Below are 18128 nucleotides of genomic sequence, written 5' to 3'. Positions count from 1 at the left end.
CTTCTACTTCTCTGTTAGGACGGTGAAAATGAAACCACCCAAAGAAATTGAAATCAAAGATATTTAGAATTAGAAATTCATGGGAATGTCCGTGGGTCATTGTTCTTAGCTACAAGCAACCAGAACCACTGGTGAATAATCTCAAGCAGAAACTTTATCGCTAGCCACCTATATTGCAAGCATCTCCCCAGACTGACTGCATTTCCTTGGGAATGGTCAGATGAGGCTTCAAGGATTCTGGGGGAGGTTAAAAGCCTGTGCTGCTTTCTGCCATGTAGAGACTCTAAGCTCAGCTCCCACTTAACACCTCCTCCCAATCCAGCTGGGTGATCCACCACATGATACAGGGACATCCTTGAATCATGACTGATGCTCAAGTAGTCATTTGCTCCTTTGCATTAGGTACTCCTTGCCCCAGTCGTTTCCTGGCCAGTCTTAATGATCGCTAACGGTACTTAAACCAGTGCTAGTTTAATCACTCTCTGTCACTCTAGCTACTTACCACAAATGCCCTTACAGCTACTGTGAAAATTCAAGATGAGCCAATCAGAGAGTACTGCTGTTCTGGTCAAGAATATCACTGCTGGATTTTATTTCTTATAGTGGCCGACCAATGCCTCTGGAATGCTCAGACGTTGGAGGTCAGGACAAACCCTTCTCCCTCCAGTGTTCTCCTACAAGTGGTATTTGAAGGCATGCCTGTCCCCTACCTAGAAGTAAGCTGGAGTCTTCAGACACCTCCGGGTCCTCCACCATTAATCGATCCGTCTTGGAAGTCATTTTTTTTATACTGTGTCCAGAGGGAGTACCAAAATCTGCCCTCGGCTATGTTTTCAAAATCATTAGGATCCTACAATGGAAGGTTGGACCCTCCAGCAATCTAGCCACCACATTCTGGACCTGTTGTAACTTTCAGGTCATCTCCAAAAAACCTGCCCTATGTAGAACACATTGCAATCACCAGCTAAGATCAGCCACCCATCAGGCTTTTATTTATTTTTTTAAGCAGGATAAATTTTGCTAGCTGCAAAATTATCTTAAATCCAGGTGTGAAAATCTGAGGAGGCTACAATAGGTTTGCAAGTGTGGGGACAAAAGAGAAGCAAAAATTTGGGGATTGGAGGTTGATGGCATTCTCCCCGGGGAGAAGCAGGCTACGCTGTAGGTAACCGCCAAGAAAATCAACTCTTGTTTCTTGTTGTGGTACGGCATGACAGAAGTCCTTCATCACCTGCACCAAAATTCCCCATGCAATTGTCCCTAAGGGACAGGACAGGATTTGAGCACTTTATTTTCCGGTGGATCTTGAGATGTTGGCATTGCCACCTGTTTCTAGGGAAAAGTTCTTACATGTTTTGTTTAAACCAAAAAGAGAACATTGAAGTTTTAACACATTTTAACACATCTTCAGGAGAAGCTGTGCCATGCATAATCCCTGGAATCATTGGCCCACCTGGACCTCCGGGACTTTCAGGGTTGCCAGGTAGGTGGCATTAACCTCAGCTTCTTCTAACAGTCCGGAGATATGATGAAAACTCTTTAATTTCACAACCTAAAGACAGACTTCACCATAGTTTCAGTTGGGGAAATGCGACCATCCTAGACCAAGCCAAGTACAAACATTTATTTATTTATTTTAATCCCATTTATATCCCGCTCTTCTCCGAAGACTCAGGGCGGCTTACAATTTAAGCACAAACCAATGTGCTTAGCACAAACATACCAGGGAATTCCTTAGAAGCCTGGCATTCGGGCAAATCAGCCATCAGCAGACCCATAGACATTAACAACATCTACAGATTATGCACCCACACACTCGTTACCTCCCGTATAGACTACTGTAATGCTCTCTACATGGGGCTGCCCTTGAAGACCACCCGGAGGCTTCAGCTGGTGCAGAGTGCAGCTGCACGGGTAGTGATGGGAGCACCCCGATACTCTCATATTACACCCCTCCTGCGTGAGCTGCATTGGCTACCGGTTGCCCTCCGGGTGAGATTTAAGGTGCTGGTACTTACCTTTAAAGCCCTACATGGCTTAGGCCCGGGATACTTGCAGGACCATCTGCTGCCAGGAACAAATTCCCATCGCCCAGTACGCTCACACAGAGAAGGCCTCCTCAGGGTACCGTCAGCTAGGCAATGTCGGCTTGCGACCCCCAGGGAGAGGGCCTTCTCTGTGGGAGCGCCAGTCCTATGGAATCAGCTCCCCCCTGAGCTTCGGATGGCCCAAAATCTCCAATCCTTTCGCCGCGGCCTCAAAACACTCCTTTTCCATCAGGCTGACCTGGACTGACAGGCATTTTAATTAATTTATATTTAGAATTTTTAATTTATTTTTAATTCTTTAATTTTAATTTATTGCACAGATGATTTTAATTTTATTTTTATCTTGATTTCTGTACTTATTATATGTTTTGTTGTTAGCCGCCCTGAGTCCTTCGGGAGATAGGGCGGGATATAAATCCCATCAATCAATCAATAAATAAATAAATAAAAGAGACTTACCAACCAGCCAAAAAGGGAACAAAAAGACTCAATGACCTCCCCACCAGCAATCAGCGCTTTGATGAGCATAGATTAATTCCAAGATTAACATTGGATCAACGGTCCAGTAAACAATACCCCAGTGAAGAAACTGCCAAAGAAACTAACAGTAAACAGCCCAACCAAAGAACTTCTAAGACCCCCCCCACACACACACACACCAACACTGACAGGCCAAGCCACTAGAATATAAAACTGAGAGCAAACCTCACTCCTTACTAGCACTGGTGATTTTGTCTAGTTTGGCTAGTGAAACATCTGCAAGAAAACAGGGCAGGAAGCAACGGATGGAAACTAATTCAGGAGAGAAGCAACCTAGAACTAAGGAGAAACTTCCTGACAGTCAGAACAATTAACCAGAGGAACAACCTGCCTCTAGAAGCGGTAAATGCTCCAACACTGGAAGTTTTTAAGAAGAGACTGGACAAGCATTGAACTGAAATGGTATTGAGACTCCTGCCTGAGCAGGGGGTTGGACTAGAAGACCTCCAAGGTCCCTTTCAACTCTGTTATTCTGTTAAAACAAGTGAGCTCAGAGGGCACCAAAGACGCCGGAGTGCTTCAATGTAAAATGCATTCAGGGGAGTGGTAGCATCTTTGCACTTTCTCTAGGAGGCTGAGAAGGCCAGATGTTTGTTTCTTCCCACATTGATTTTCTCCTCCTCCTTCAGGTTCCAAGGGGAGCAAAGGATTTCCTGGTTTTTCCGGGCAGCCAGGTTTAAATGGCTTAAAAGGAGAACCAGGCACACCCGGACAGGCTAGGTTCCCAGGAATGCCAGGTAAGAACCACAAAAGAGGGGGAAATCCAGACATCATTGGCCACGCGCTTCCTAATATTTCCAAAACCCTTCTATGGATATATCCATGAAATCACCCGGAATCCACTGAAATTCCTGAACTTTTAAAAAAATGAACTACAGATAGTCCTCGACTTATAACACTTTGTTTAGTAACCATTCAAAGTTGCAACGGTACTGGGAAAAAAGGGACTTAGGACCGTTTTTCACACTTATGACTGTGGTCATGTGATCAAATTTCAGATGCTTACCAACTGTCTCGTATTTATGACAGTTGCAGTGTCCCGGGGTCATGTGATCCCCTTTTGTGACCTTCTGATAAGCAAAATCAAAGGGAAACCCAGGTTCATTTAACAGCCATGTTACTAACTTGACAGCTGCAGTGATTCACTTAACCCCTGTGGCATGAAAGGTGGTAAAATGGGGCAAAATTCACTGAACATTTGTCTCGCTTGGCAACAAAAAATTTGGGCTCAACTGTGGCCGTAAGTCGAGGACTGCCTGTAGTTTATCAACAGACTTGGGAAATTTGTCCTTCCCACCAGGGCAGGGTAGTACAGGCAATGGAGCACAGAAATGGATGCGCAGGATCTGAATATAAAGTAAAGGTAAAGGTTCCCCCGCACATGCATGCTAGTCGTTTCCGACTCTAGGGGCCGGTGCTCATCTCCGTTTCAAAGCCGAAGAGCCAGCGCTTGTCCGAGGACGTCTCCGTGGTCATGTGGCCGGCATGACTAGACGCCAAAGGCGCACGGAACACTGTTACCTTCCCACCGGAGTGGTCCCTATTTTTCTACTTGCATTTTTACGTGCTTTCGAACTGCTAGGTTGGCAGAAGCTGGGACGAGTAACAGGCGCTCACTCTGTTATGCGGCACTTGGGATTCGACCTGCCAAACTGCCGACCTTCTGATCGACAAGCTCAGCGGCCTAACCCACTGAGCCACCGCAACCCTAGGATCTGAATGTTTTCCCTTAATGGATATCCCTTATGACTGACAATTGGAAACACAACAGGATATGGAGCCTGACTGGCTTCTATTCCGCGTTTCAATTTGCCCTTTTGGGATAACATCCATCCCATCTTGCAGTTCATTCTCCATAGACTGCAATGGCCTTGGGAGACAGGAGGAAGAGCTGCAGAGCAAGCTATGGTTAGATAAGAGGCAGCTTATCCTGAAGAAAGAATGAGGGCATGGCAAACCTCTCACAAGAGACCCTGCCCAGTTTCCTGGAATGTAAAAGGCAAGGGGGCGGGGGGCGGGGAGAGATGTATTTTGCAAGATTTTCTTGATGAATCTTACCATAAAGATAGAGCGAATATTCCCCATGGACAAACTGGCAGGAGAACCCTGTGTAGGATCCAATCTGAATCAGTCACTGAGAGCAAAGTTTTATTTTTCCAAGCTTTCAGGGTTATACTGGATTGAGTGCATGAATTTCTGGAGATGGAGAAGTTCTCTGAGGATGGGCTTTAGCACGAAAAGAACAAACCTTTGGTCCTGGTGACTGATTCAGACTGGGTCCTGCAACACTATCCTGGAACACTTGAATTTACCTTCTTTCGTGGAAACCTTTATCTTGACCTTACTATTCCTGGGTCTGTTTCTTCTCTGGAGAACTTCAGAAGGCTAGCAGAGATGGTCTTTAAATATGCTCAGTGCCCAGTGGGTTGGTTTTCCAGGGCTTCTAAGGACTCTCTTTTAATGCCTTAGCAAACCATGGTGCCAGCACATGCCTGTGGGCATTTATTTTGTGGTGTAGACACAATGGTTTGCTAAGCATAACTGCAACATCATTCTCCACCTATCAAGTGTAGATGGAATGAAGTTTGCTTTCCTTACGAACACCGTCTGAGTTTATTGCAGCCCAGGTTTTGCTGTAAATCATAAACCACCCTGAATCCACTTGGATCTGGCTTATAATTTTATGAGCAGATGATGAGACACATCAGCTGTTGCTGGAAATGTGGTCAGGTACAAAGAATCAGGATGACATATTAAATTCCAGCTAAGCGGATTTGTAAATTGTTACTAGATAACAGTTAATGGAATTCAAGAGAGGCTGGACTTAGACCCTTTGTGGCTACATAGAGAAGCTAGGCTGATTCCTCTCTTATCTACACCCCCCCAGACTCTGCCTGTTTTTCTCCTACACTTTCTCCTCCTAAAGCAGCTCTTCATTGCTTTAAAATTATTCATGCCTTCTTTTCTTCAAAGGGTTTCCTGGCCCTCGTGGAGATCCAGGTTCAAGAGGACTACCAGGAGTTGATGGGGCGGATGGACTTCCTGGTCCAGAAGGCTGTCCTGGTTTGGTTGGTCCAAATGGATCCCCTGGTGATGTGTTTGGGGCCGAACCAGGATCCCAAGGAGACCCTGGGCTACCTGGCTTACCAGGAGATAAAGGCTTTCCTGGAGATTTTGGCTTTCCTGGAACACCAGGTGAGTTTTAAGCATCTCTTGTTTGGTTTAAAAACACCAAAAAATTGCTCAATAGGTCTGCTCATGGTTCATTTTTGGATGGGAAACTCTTCAATGTATCTTAGCTTGGGTTCAAAGAGTGATGACAGAAAGATTTAAATGGGCTAAATGATCTAAGACAGAGGCCCTCAACCTTGGCAACTTTTAAGACTTACAGACTTCAGCTGGCTGAGGAATTCTGGGAGCTGAAGTCCACAAGTCTTAAAGTTGCCAAGGTTGAGGACCCCTGATCTAAGACGTCTACTGAAGAAAATTGATAGCTTTTTTATTTCATTTAAGGAGCCATTGATGAGTTGTCTTTCTGGAACAATCTCATTTCATATTATAGAAAAAATCAACCTAGTTTACACGTCACAGTGACTGGCGTCACCTATCCCCAAAAAGATAGAAACCACAAGTCGAAAATCATACCTTGCTGGTAAAAAGTTGAGATAGATATTGCCATTTTGTTCCAGTTCCTGGAATATGTTTTTCTTTCCCCTAAAAATGAATATTTAAGGGAAACATGAGCAAACAAACCAAATCAGCCAGCTATGCTAACTTGTTTGACTTATACTTTCCAGGGAGAAAAAAAAAACAAGCACTGTCTCACTTCATTTCAAAGGCAATGTAGACAATTCACCATGTATTTATTTAGGTTGATAGCCAGAAGGTTACAGGTCCTTGCATCTTTTTCAAAACTGCATAGATCTTTGCTTTTTGAGGTTTCCAGAGGTTGGAAACATCAAACATCATATATCAAAAATCCAGGGACCTCAGGTTTGTCACATCAGATTCATTAGAGATGACATGGTAGCAATCTTCCAATATTTGAGGGGCTGTCCCAGAGAAGAGGGGTTCAACCTAGTCTCCAAAGCACCTGAGGGCAGGACAATAAGCAATGGATGGAAATTACCGTATATACTTGAGTATAAGCCGAATTTTTCAGCCCACTTTTTGGGCTGAAAAATTCCACTTCGGCTTATACTCCAGTCAACAAAAAAACTTACCGAGGACTTGTGCGCGGCCGAGGCTTTGGTGCTTCCGGGATCGCGCGCACCTCTCCCAAGCCACCGCCGTCCGGAGACCTGCCGAAGTTTGGGGAGGTTTGGGGAGGTGCGCGCGCACCTCCCCAAACCTCCCCAAACTTCGGCAGGTCTCCGGACGGCGGCGGCTTGGGAGAGGTGCGCGCGATCCTGGAAGCACCGAAGCCTCGGCCGCGCGCAAGTCCTCGGTAAGCTCCGGGCGGTCACTTGCTTCGCGTCTCCTGAGGGAAGGGGGGGCGACTGGAGCGGGCGTGTTTCCTCGCCTGCTGGGCGCCGCGATTTGCCCGGGGAACGCGCGGGCCCCGAATGGCAGCGTGGAGCGAGGAAGCGGACAGCCAGGGCTTCCCCGAGAGCCGCGGCCACACAGGGTATTCCTGTGTATTCAGGCTTGCAAAATGGCGGATCAAGCCTCTGCTGGCGGCAGAGGCTTGCAGAGCGCGGATCCAGCCTCCGCCGGCGGCAGAGGCTTGCAGAACGGCGGATCGGCTTATACTCGAGTCAATAACTTTTTCCAGTTTTTGGGGTGAAATTGGGGGTCTCGGCTTATACTCGAGTCGGCTTATACTCAAGTATATACGGTAATTAAGGAGACAAGCAACCTAGAATTAAGGAGAAATTTCCTGACAATGAAAACAATTACTTAGTGGAACAGCTTGCCTCCAGAAGTTGTGATATTCCATTACTGGAGCTTTTTTTGGACTGCTCCTTGTCTGAAATGGTATGGTCTCCTACTTGACTAGAAGACCTCCAAGGTCCCTTCCAACTTTGTTATTCTGTAATGATGCCTGAATCAACCCCATGAATTTTGTTGATCACCCATGTAAGGGGGAAAGAATAGGAGTCAGATCTTCTTTGGTTTCCAGGTTTGGATGGAAAGCCTGGCCTGCCAGGCAGAAAAGGAGGATATGGGGAGCCAGGTCTTCCAGGCTTTGATGGACCGCCAGGACCACCAGGACCAGGAGGTCCATTTGGCATCAAAGGAAAACCAGGTCCGTTGGGAACAATCGGCCTTCCAGGATCACAAGGTATGGATTGTTTCGTCCTGGATGAAGGCGTGTGTGGCCTTCAGACATTCCCTCCACAGATCTTTCCCACTTGAGATACACCCTTCAGCTAGATATCACCTTGATGTTCAGGTGTTCAGGCTTCTAAACTTATTCAGGAGATTCCAGGGATCTGGAGATGAGGTGGGAGGGCAAAGCAGATGCTGAAGCTCTCAGCCAAATGCACTGAACCAGCATTGGACAGAGGTAGTCCTCAAATTATGATCATCATTGAACCTGGGATGACAGTCATGAGTCATAGCAGTTGTTAAGCGGGTCACTTACATGACCGCACCCGATTGCACATTTTTTGCAGTGGTCGTTAAGCGAACACTACAGTCTTTAAACAAATCCATTGTTCCCCGATGGGCTTTTTTTTCTTCTTCTGGAAACCAGAAATAAAGGCTGGAAACCCATTAAAAAAAAACCACCAAAAACTGCAGTTGTGAGACTGGGGGACCAATGCATTGGCTTTCGTTTATGTAGACAGCCATAAAGCTAGTTGCTAAGTACCCAAAATGTGATCACGTGAACGTGGAGATTGATCACATGACCATGGGAGAGGGTTACGGACTTGTCAGAACTTGAAAATCAAGTCGTAAGTACCTCTTTTAGAATCTGTTGTAATTTTGAACTGTCACTAAGTGACTTGTCATTAAACAAGGACTACTGTACTTGTATAGTTTCACTGAAAAGAATACGGGGGGCGGGGGGGCTGGCACATTGCAAATGATTACATTAATGCCCAAGAATGTCTCTGGGTACCATATAGATTCTCTCAGCCCAACCCAAAAAGGAAGGAATATTACATACGTTTCCCGCCTTGAGTTATTTATAAAAAAAATAAAATAAAGGCAAGATAAAAAAGATTTTTTTTAAAAAAAAATAGCGTCCAATCTACCTCAGGTAGATAGGTCATTGTGCCAACCATTTCACTGAAGATTATATAACTGTCTAAAGTGAACCTTTTCATTTCACGATCATGTCATTCACGACTAATTTTCACGATTCATATTCATTCATTAATTTCAGGAAATCCTCATACCATGGAAGATTTCCACCCCATCCATCTGTTCTCATTCAAATGGCTCGTGTGTCTTCCTGTGATCTGCCTGAGCAGCCAGAAACAGGTCCCAAAGGTGCTGTTTGCAAGTGGACTTTTATTTTTCCTTGAAAATGTTTCGCTTCCCATCCAAGAAGCTTCTTGGATGGGAAGACAAAATGTCTTCCAGCAAAACAAAGAAAGTCCAGTTGCCTTTCGAAAAAGCATCTTTGGGACAACTGTGATCTGGATGACTGAGAATCTCTATAGATAACCAGAAAACTGGTTTTCCTAATTTCTCAGTAGCCTCTTGGATGTGTTGTAGTTGTGATAGTCACAAGTCCCTGTGGATGAAACTGCTTGGAGTTTAATAAATGGCACCATAATAAACCATTATGTTGTCAAACAAGAACACAAACAGTTCAGTACAGTCCTTAGCTCATCTATGCCAAGCATAAATCACAGCCATTCTTCTTCTGGAACAGAAATTATCTTGCAAATCCTTACGTCAGTGATTCTAAATGTAATTACATTTAGGCTCCAAATTTAACAATTGCTGGGCTGGGTTTTGTACCAGCTGTAACTGCTGGGCTGTCCTCAGTTTCCCTTTGTTACTTGATACAGCGGCCCCTCAACAATCTCAGCAAATGTCTTTCCATCACCATCCTGATCCTTTTAGTGAAGGTCCCAGGAATTGGTTTACTTCTGCTTGCAACATAGAGTATATACACTGGCTTGAGATACTTCCACATGAGCATGCATGGATGCTTCACCTCGAACAGAACCCATCTCTAATCACTTCCGGTGGCTCCGCGGCGACGAAGGGAGCCTTCCCGGGCTGCCCGCGGCTCAGCTGTTGTTTTTTTTCGCCCGAAACAGCGCCGATCAGCTGTTCGGGCGAATCCGAAGCCCCCTCCTCGGGAGAAGAGGAGGGGGCGAGCTCCCAGGTAGGGGTAGAGTTCTCCAGGGCCGCCTGAGCTTATGGCTTGGGCGGCTGAAGGATTGAACTCCCCCGTAGCCTGGGCTGCTCCCAGCTGGCCGTCGCCTCTGCTCCTGATTCTTGGAGCAGAGCCAGCCGTCTGCGACCACCCCTGCCTGAAGGAATGACTATGATTTAAAGGAGCAGGCAGAGCGATACAAGAGGAAATGGCAAAGAGGATTACTATGTTTTACTCTCCAGCTTGATGGACTTTTTTGGATTACAAATCTGAAGTGAAAGTGCGTCATATTTGGTAAAAGATGGCGGCTAAACCACCCCCTAAAACTCTTCGGAGTGCTGGAACTTCTCCCGTGCAACAATCATTATTGCAGGCGCTGCATCCTCCTGATGTATTGACATCAAAGGACTTACAAGATGCTCTTGAAAAACATACCCAGGTAATTTTGGAATCAATTAATATTAGATTTGCACAGATGGAGGAGAAATTGGAGAAATTGGAGGAGAGAATGGAGGAGAGGATGGAACAGAAGCTCAAAGCGATGAGGGTAGACATCTTGACTTCAGTGTGTAAAGTGGCTCGGTGTGTGGAAGAATTGGAGGAAAAGCTAGAAGACTTGACTCAAAAGAATGCTATATTAGAAGCAAAAGTATTGGAGAATGAAAATAAAATGGAAAAGGAACTGTGTCTTGCTGAATATTTCCAGATGCAGTTTGCCATTAGAATTAGAGGCTTAAAGGAGAATACTAAGGAAGATCTAAAGCAGCTGGTTTCTGAGGCTTTTGAAATAGTGTTGAAACAGCCAGCATCTGAAATAAAAGGAGGCATGGACAAAGTGTTTCGTGTGAATTCATGGATTGCCAGACAGAGGAAGTTGCCTAGAGATGTGGTGGTATATTTTGCAAAAAGGGAAATTAGAGATGAAGTTATACAAGCTGCTTATGATACTAAAGTTATGATTGCTAATCAAGAAGTTTTGGTCTTAAAAGAAATTCCTCCAAAGATTCTAAGGAGAAGGAAGGATTTTACATTTCTTGTGCAAGAGCTCAAGCAACGAGATATAAGGTTCAGATGGGAGATCCCAGTGGGGTTGATGGTGACGCACGAAGGTAAAAAGTACCGTTTGGTTACTGTGATGCAAGCGCGTGATTTCTACAATAATGTTTTAAATGCAACGCCATTAACACTTTTGGAAGCTGGAAAGGGATCTGGAGAAGGAGTGCATCAAGAGGCTGAAGATGGTCAGATAGAAGACAACGGTGTTGGAGGAGATCAAGATACAACCTCGTTGGATGAATCTATAAAACAGAGGGTGACGCGTGCTGCTGCAAAACGATCTAAGAAGAGAAAGTAGCAGGAATCGCAGAAGTCTTTGGAACTTTTACGATATAGTCAAGTAGTCAAGTAGGGGAGGGGGGAAAAGATTTGGGTGTAGACGCAATATATTTCTATATTTGGTGGTTTTGTGGAAAGGGTGAGCTTTTTTGGATTAAAGTTCAAGTTTTGTTTGCAATTTTTTTTTTCTTTTTTGTTGTGTTTGGAATAATTATAGATGTGGTACGGGAAGAGGAACGGTCGATTACAGAAGAGTTGACTTTAAAGTTTTTTTGATTTGGGATCCTTGGTTAATTTGGAAAATTATTTGTAAGAATGTTATATCATGGAATGGATAAAATGGATGGAGTTTATTTAGGATAAGTATAGGGTTGAGAAGGGTTTTTTTTTTTTCTTTTTCCTTTTTTTTGTTTTTAATATATGTTTAATACTATTAAGGTTTGTTCTATTCTATATAAGCTAGAGAGTGTCCTTTTCTTATTCTAGTTTTTTTTTTATATATATATTTAATATTGTTAAGGTTTGTTTTATCCTATATAAGCTAGAGAGTGATGGATTTTAGAATTTATAGTTGTTAGTATATGGTTGCTTAGGTTTGCTTTTTTTTTATATATATATACCTTGTATTCAGCTCTGGGAAGTAGGGGGGGGGAGGGGGGGAGGTAGGGGGGGGAGGAGGGAGGGGGGAGGAGGGGAGGTAGGGGGGGAGGAGGGAGGGGGAAGGGGGGTTTTTCAAGGGAAAATTGTATTTTAAAACTTTTCAATAAAAAAAAAAAAAAAAGAACCCATCTCTAATCCACGTTGTTATGTACATAGATGGGTGATCATGATAGCAGCGGCCACTGACACCACCAGGTGGCGCTGTACTGTGACAGGATTGGTTGGCCCGCGGAGGGCGGAAAATTCAGATAAAGGGATTGGCCTTGGGTGTACCTGGCCAGGTATATAAGGGGTCAGTCAGCCCTATTGTTCCAGTACAATCTGACTACAAATGAAGAGCCGACATGCTGCACTCATCTGCCTGGCATCTTCCATGTGGTCCATGCGGTCCAGAACCCACTACACAATACACATCCTGAATAACTGAGCTGCCAATTAAGGTGGTAGAAGGTGGTCTTCTCTAACCTGGATGCCACAGCAGAAATAGTTCCTTCAAATAAAAATGCAAAGTCCCTGGGATGGAAGGGAAAGAAAACAAAATCTGGGGGAATAATAAAAAATGTTCAAAGGAAATCCAGGAGGAAACTCATCTTTCCCTTACTCAAATATTTCTGCCGCCACCAGCATCAGCCCCCTTTTCACATTTCTATCTGCTGTCTCCATCCAGCCAACCCCACAGAACCCCCATCCACATGTTTGATCTAAGCTGTGTTGAGAAAGAGCTCAGTTGTCCCACAGGGGCTTCTTCGAAAGGCAACTGGACTTTCTTCTGAAGTTCTAAAGAAGCTTCTTGGATGGGAAGCGAAAGGTCTTCAAGCAAAAATAAAGAAGGTCCGGTTGCCTTTGGAGAAAAAGCACCTTTGGGACAATCTTCACCCGGATGACGGAGAATCTCCGTAGAGGAAGAGCTCCGTTATTTTCCAAGTCATTAACTTCATTCTCAGCCTTGTGCTTTCTTCCTGGTTCACATGTTTTTGTCTGTTTTTCCTCACCATGTTTCTGTTCCATTTGCCATCATCTCTCCATTTCTGATGTCACACTGTTTTGGTTTTGGGGGTTCTCCACATAGGCTGCCAAGGTGAGAGAAAATGCTTTGTAGCATTAAAAACTCTCGGACTAACAGCTGCCTAGCTGATTGTGCTACAGAACTTGCACTGACCGTGATACCCCTTATTTCAATCCTGCAAAGATTTGTGGCCCTCACCTGTTTTGGAAAAGGGGTCTGTACGTGGGGGATGCTTCATGATGGACTTCTCATTCCGGAGAAGGTCTGTCTGTGTGGCTACTAAATCTGGAGAAGGTCTATCAGTCTGGACATCGAGAGTCAACACCAACTCAACGGCAAATAATCACTCAACCAACAGGGACTTCCACTTAATTTTAGGTCTTTGTGGGGGGGGCGGCGTTTCCCCATCTGGAGACATTTTATATTTTTCCTGAAAAAGAAGCTGCTGCAGCTTTTAAATGATGTATTAGTCACGACTGCACAAAGTTTGTTAGATTTTTTTTTTAGCCTCCCAGCATTACTCATTTTAGTCGTTGCATGTCTAAAAAAAATTATCTGCACTATTAAGACTCGCCCTGTATTCAAAAGCTAAATTCCACCCCATTGGCCTGGTTTCATCAGCGAAGTTATTTCTAACGTTTTCGGCACAGTTTTGCAGATTGTCATTTAGATTCTGCCTTACTCATGCTTCAGCTTTTAAATTTAATTTTAAAAAGTAAAGACTAGGTCAAATTGAGCTTGACTTCTGGTGACTGGATAGATACACCCTTGATACTTTTACTGGCAACAGCATGGATGTGAATTGCCAAAGCTTTCTCCTGGAAGATTTGTAATTTTACCGTCCAGACTACAGTCCTATCCATTGGTGTTCCATCCAAGTCCAATTCTGCTTAGCTTTGTCAAGATCAGAAACACCCAGTTTACTGCTGCCACTAGTGTGATTTAGTCTCCCTTAAGTCAAGCACAAATTGTGATTTTATCCACCTACTTCAACGTTACTAGGTTTTCTCCACTGGAATCCAGCCTAGCCCATTGTCTAGTCAAGAACATAGAATAAAGGAAAAGCAAAGACTGGGCATTTTGGTATGATTTAGAATGAGAGAGTGGAATGTGACACGCCAAGACATTTCTACTCCCCTTTGGTAGCCTTCATGACTCACGTTCTTTCCAAATGGTAACTGAGAATGCCTAAATTATCCCAAACATAAGGGGTTTCACTGTTGGCCATTGTCCATTGGTATAGGCCAGGGGTAGGCAACCTTGGCTCTTTTATGACTCATGGACTTCAACTCCCAGAATTCCTGAGCCAGCCATGCTGAGGGGAAAGGGAGAGGTTTCCAAGCTGAGCCATGCTGGCTTAGGAATTCTGGGAGTTGAAGTCCATGAGTCATCAAAGAGCCAAGTTTGCCTACCCCTGGTATAGGCAGTAGCTTTCCTAGAGCGCTTAATCATTAGGCAACTAATACTTCTTCTTTTTTTACATTTCTAACCTTGTGTGCTTTAGAAAAGTCTGCATGATTTGATTTTATTTTTTTGCCGCAGCTCAGTTAGCTTTATACCAATAAAATGCTTTAGTGTTAAGCTCTTGAAAGATGGCGCAGCAATAGTAGAAATGTTGTCCTTGGGAAAACAGGGTGATGCTTTGGGTTTTGAACCATTCAGGACTTCCTGGAACCAAAGGACCAAGAGGAGATGCTGGTTCACCAGGTCCCACCGGCATGAAGGGGCTCCCAGGTCTTAATGGCCTGCCAGGAGAGCCGGGAGAACAAGGATTGCCTGGACCTCCGGGTCTCTGGGGCCCAGACGGCACTTCAGGTTTTCCTGGCTCAAAAGGTAATTCCCCCCCCCCCCCGAATTTATAGCTCTGGGCTTGAAGGAGAATTGTGGGCTTTGACCTGTGTTGAGCTTGCTCTGAATGAACCTGGCGAGCTTGGAGACTGGGCTTGGAAGAAGATTACTGCAAGTCCTCAACTGATAACCACAACTGATAACCACAACAAAGAGCCTTGGTGGAGCAGTGGGCTAATGCCTCCTTAAGTAACACCAGCTGCCTGCAATTAGTGCAGGTTCGAGTCCCACCAGGCTCAAGGTTGACTCAGCCTTCCATCCTTCCGAGGTAGGTAAAATGAGGACCCAGATTGTTGGGGGCAATAAGCTGACTTTGTAATAATGCCGCTTGGGGGTGTATGTGAAAGCCCTAATAAGCAGGCATATACATAGGATGAAGGCTACTGCTAAGCTTGTAAGCCTCCCTGAGTCTTCGGAGAAGGGCGGGATATAAATGGAATTTAAAAAAAAAACAAAAACCTGAACCCACAATTTCTTTTGCCAAGTTGAGTTTTTCCCCATCAGCCGACCTTTCTTGCCAGAGTTGTTAAGTGAACCACTGCAGTTGTTAAATCTGTAAGACGGTTGTTGCATGAATCTGGCTTCCCCCTTTGACTTTGCCTGTCGGAAGGTCGCAGAAAGTGATCTCATGACCCCGGCACACAGCAACCGACATAAGTACTTGCCAGTTGCCAAGTGCCTGAATTTTGATCACATGAATGCGGATTGCTGCAACGGTTGTAAGTGTGAAAAACGGTCACAAGTCGCTGTCTTTGGTGCCGTCGTAATTTTGAACGGCCACTAAATGAATGGCTGTTAGTCAGGGATTATCTATACTAGATCTTTTTTCCAAAGCATTTCTGCTCCTTCTTTCCACCCTCCCCCCCCCCAAAAAAAAAACAAAAACCTCAATGTACTTTGCAGAGATGAATGCTTGGTTGTTTCAAACTAGGTGAAAAGGGCTCGGCAGGCGTGATTGGCTTTCCCGGGTTGCCAGGCTCACCTGGGCTCCCTGGCGTGGATGGCCTCAAAGGAACTTCTGGTGAACCAGGAAGAAGAGGAAGCCCTGGGTTTTCTGGCTCCCCCGGCCTCAAAGGTGAGTCCAGAAATTTTACGGGAAGCATAGTGTAACACCAACCCAGCCCCAAAGTTTTTTTTTTTTTTGTGATTCCTCGCCAGCCAGTGGACTTGGCAGCCGAGACTGGAGAATCAGAGGAGGAAGAGGGGCCTGGAGTGCCATCAGAGTCAGAGGAAGGCTCTGAGGAGCTCCAAGACTTACAATCTGATGAGGAGCCTGGCCCCTCTACTCGCACTCAGGCTGAGACACAGCTGTGCTGGGAAGCTGAGTCAGACTCTGAGGACTCACAGCTGGAAGACATCAGAGATGCTCGCAAACGCCGACAGGCAACAAGAACTGGACAGAGGGAGGCAATGGGGCAGCTCCAAAGGCAGACGAGAAGGCATTAGGAAGCCACGCCTTGGGGCTCCATAATAAAAAGGGAAGGTGTGGGAGGTGCTGGTTGCTGAAGGCAACTGTTTGTGAAGGACTTAAGTTTCATTGAATCATGTTTTGTTTGCCTTTGCCTTTGGCCATTTTGCAGGTCTGTAAATCATAATAAAAGGGGTTTGTTTTTCCTGCGCTTCCAGCCTACTTGTTGGAAGAGGAGTTTCTCCTTGTGAGTTAACAAGGACTCGCGTAGGCTGTCACAGAATACTTGTTGTATATGCTACCTTTGCTTTCTGATGAAACTAGAACTTGAATTCTCTTGCCCAATGTTCAGAATTGCCTCCCAGAATACACGTGAAGCTACAAAGTCCTATTTCACATGGCTCCTCAAAAACCATGAAGCCTTAGTCACAACGTCCTGGTTTCTACGTTCCAATAAAGGAGAATATTTGTAGCTTGGGGTGGAAAGGAGGGGTCCTTTGGTGCTCTCTGAGCTTGGTGGTTTTCTTGCAGACGTTTCATTACTCAAACCAGATAACACCATCAGTGCTAGTAAGGATTGGGGATTGCTCTCAGTTTATATTCTAGGGACTTCAACCAAACTCAGAGTCCATCAAGGACCACTGGTTCCTGTGTCCTTGCAAAAGTTGATTTCCAATGCCACTTAAGACTATGCAACTGAAACAACTAGTTAATTGCTTTCCTGCCTACAGCTGTCTCCGTCGTCCTTTTAGTAGTTCTTTTGAACCGGACTCCTGATAGTAACTTCCTTGGTTGAGAGTCCAGTCTTCTTCTGTTCCATATATTGTAATATGTAAAGTGCTTTTGAGGTTCTATAAATTAAGACAATTTAGACTCCAGATCTAAATACTTCTAAATTCTCTGGTGCTCTCTGGATCAGTAGAGGCAGAATAAGCATCTTACGGTGTTCCTCTTTCTTCTTTTATGCAGGGGACAGAGGTGTTCATGGTCCTCCTGGCCCTCCCGTTTTCATACCCCCAGAGTTGGCCCTCAAATTCAAAGGGAATAAAGGAGATCCTGGACTGTTTGGACAGAGAGGGTATCCAGGACCAAGAGGTATGTGTTTGGCATTAGATAATAACCTCCATTTTATGTCTGTCCTGAATTACTTGGGCAATGATAAGAGGCGTTCAAGCTCTTTGTCCTGTTGTCCTTTAGATATATTGGAACTACATCTCCTAACCAGTCCAGATCAAAGAAATCTGCTCTTGAGCATTTAATTACAGATAGGTGAGAATCCCCAAATCTCCATTTGTGGGAGACTTGCCTTCATCTAATGGGTGACAGAGAGGGAGACGCCATTCTTTTAAAACTGTCTGCGGAAATCAAGAAGCTGGGCTACATCTTCCATTGATCCACCCCCCCAAGGCAGCATTGAAGCACAATTGGCTGCTTGACTTAGGAGCTAGAAATGAAATATTTTGAGGATGCAGGGACGACCATCAGAAGAGGACTAGGACCACCCTGCTTTTTCTGTGGACTTTTTGGTTAATTGTTCTGCAAATTAAATCTCTAATTATCATAGAATTGCCTCCTTCAACAGGTAACTCATCTCACGATAGGCTGATGGTAGGCAAGGTGAAACCTAACCAATCTGCATTTTTAAAGAAGCACTAGACACACTATATCACTGTTTACTTTTCTGTAGGGGATAAAGGAGCCCCGGGCGTCTGGGGGCAGCCAGGGCTTCCAGGAAGATCCGGATCACCAGCTAGGGAGAAAGGACAGCCAGGAGATCCAGGTTTTCCAGGAACGCTTGGTCCTCCTGGGTTATTGGGACAAAAGGGATTTCCTGGCATCTCAGGCTTTCCTGGAATGCCTGGGGGAAGAGTAAGTATCCTTTCTCTTTTTTTCCTCCTAGTTGGCTGGGAAGCACGTCCACTGTTCTTCCAAGTTTAATGGTGGCCACCAGGTTTAGACTTTGGATGTCTTAGTGAGCTCCTAACAACTTCAGGATCCCTT

The 18128-nt window shown here is 44.9% G+C and overlaps 1 protein-coding gene across 1 annotated transcript in view; it reads left to right on the top strand.

Annotated features, from left to right (window-relative positions):
- The window catches only part of COL4A6 (collagen type IV alpha 6 chain), an 81040-nt gene that overhangs the window by 41343 nt on the left and 21569 nt on the right, over positions 1–18128 (top strand). The window contains exons 21-28 of the mRNA XM_081336298.1: positions 1412–1483; positions 3218–3325; positions 5562–5783; positions 7711–7872; positions 14534–14704; positions 15651–15794; positions 17097–17222; positions 17815–17996. Coding sequence (XP_081192424.1) covers positions 1412–1483; positions 3218–3325; positions 5562–5783; positions 7711–7872; positions 14534–14704; positions 15651–15794; positions 17097–17222; positions 17815–17996 — 1187 coding nt within the window. The remainder of the gene's footprint in view (positions 1–1411; positions 1484–3217; positions 3326–5561; positions 5784–7710; positions 7873–14533; positions 14705–15650; positions 15795–17096; positions 17223–17814; positions 17997–18128) is intronic.

The sequence above is a fragment of the Vipera berus genome (genome assembly GCF_964194415.1).
Source record: "Vipera berus genome assembly, chromosome: 11".
NCBI lineage: Eukaryota > Metazoa > Chordata > Lepidosauria > Squamata > Viperidae > Vipera > Vipera berus.
Note: the sequence above shows the minus strand (reverse complement) of the source record. Positions and strands in the feature narration are given on the sequence as shown.